Here is a 1,541-nt window from a genome sequence, read left to right as displayed (position 1 = left end):
TTGAATGAAACTCCTTTTACCAAAAAAATTCACTTTTACCAGAGAAGCTTCCCAGGTGACACCACGGGGTGCACTAACTCAGAGTGAGTTGTCCAATGCTCACCTAGCAGGGAAAATGTGTACTGTGACAGCTGTGTTCCAGCCAGTGCACTTCTGGTTATTTTGGGGGAGTACCTCATCTACGTGGCTGTAATGTATGTGTCAGGCGCATGCGCAGGCACGCACGCACACCTCTAGATACTTGCGGTACGATTCTTCTCTAACATCCTAGCACGTGGGAAGTGGGTGCGTGCATGTGTGAGGCGGAGGACGGGCTTGGGAAGAAGTCTGGAACACAAGGAAACCACACGGGGGAGTGGTGAGCGTGGACGAGGACGGACTGCCTCCGACCCTCGTCGCCCAACGGGCCTTAAGAGAACCACTACTCTTATCTTTCAGGTGAAACTCGAGAGCAATTTTGCTTCAATTGTGTTTGCGACCATGGTGCTGGAGGGGCTCGGCCGCTCCCTGGACCCCCAGCTGGATATACTGGAGGCAGCGAGACCCTTTCTCCTTGGGGGTCCAGCGCCCTTCCCCTGACTGCAGCCTGTCACCGGGGAGCTGCCCCTGAGGCACGTGAGCACTCGGAAACTGGGTGTTTGGAGCTTGCTGGGCATCTATCTCCAGTGTCAGGTCGTCCATGAAGTGGGGGGTGAGAAAGCCCCCCCCCCAGTCATTGTGAGGCTGGGCCTGGTGGCCAGGACCCCTCCGGGCCATGAGGAATGGTCTGCGGACCAGGGGGAGGAATAAAAGGAGTTGCTTTGTGTCCTGGCTTTTCTTTCTTCTCGTCTTGACCCTGCACACTCCTCCATCCTGCCAGGCCTGCTGGTCCTGGTCCTGGGTCATGGCACAGAATCCGCCACACTCCTCCTGCCCAGCTCTTCAGAATATGCACCTTTATTGGTTTAAAAAAAATCTGAAGTAATGCACACACATATATAATTTAAAATTTTTAAATTTGAAATATTTTTTGAGGCACAATCTACCACTAGAGCCATTTTCACTGTGTCCCATATCTTCTGTTTAGTCCTCTTTCGCACTCCTTGCTAAGTTTCATTACCAAGTGAGAGAACGGTGATTCCCAGGGCTAACATGATGTGGGGAGTTCCGGCAGCGCTGTTCCAGTTGTGTATGGATGACAAAGTTGCCTCTCTCAGCCATATGCTTGGTCCTCCGTGAAGCAGGAAACACGGGGTCCATCTCAGTGTTGTAAAACCACTGGAGAGAGATCCTGTGTCTATTCCGAGACTCAGGGGACGTGAGATCAAGCAAGGCTTCAGGAGGATGGTTTGTTCAGTGACTTAAAACAAAATTGGTGACAATATACACAGCAGCATATGCGCACTCACCAATTTGCATATACAGTGAGTTTATTGTGCCAACCTGGCCAATAAACACGTGGGGTTAATTGAAGGGCTCGGTGAGCCTTTCTGGTTCTCGGGTCTCTTGCTTTGTGATGATCAGACCAGGGTGCAGCTGCCTTAGTTCCCTGCTTCAGCTGG

At 51.7% G+C, this 1,541-nt stretch overlaps 1 protein-coding gene across 1 annotated transcript in view; it reads left to right on the top strand.

The window, feature by feature from the left end:
* Positions 1–803, top strand: part of ADCK2 (aarF domain containing kinase 2) — a 16,817-nt gene extending 16,014 nt beyond the window's left edge. Inside the window, exon 9 of the mRNA XM_045288910.1 lies at positions 439–803. Within this exon, the coding sequence (XP_045144845.1) occupies positions 439–579 (141 nt within the window). The 3' untranslated portion in view covers positions 580–803. The remainder of the gene's footprint in view (positions 1–438) is intronic.
* The last annotated feature ends 738 nt before the right edge of the window (positions 804–1,541 follow it).

The sequence above is a fragment of the Echinops telfairi genome, unplaced genomic scaffold (genome assembly GCF_000313985.2).
Source record: "Echinops telfairi isolate 266 unplaced genomic scaffold, ASM31398v2 ScPeMD7_23;HRSCAF=83, whole genome shotgun sequence".
Classification (NCBI taxonomy): domain Eukaryota; kingdom Metazoa; phylum Chordata; class Mammalia; order Afrosoricida; family Tenrecidae; genus Echinops; species Echinops telfairi.
This window is presented reverse-complemented; position numbering and strand designations above follow the sequence as displayed.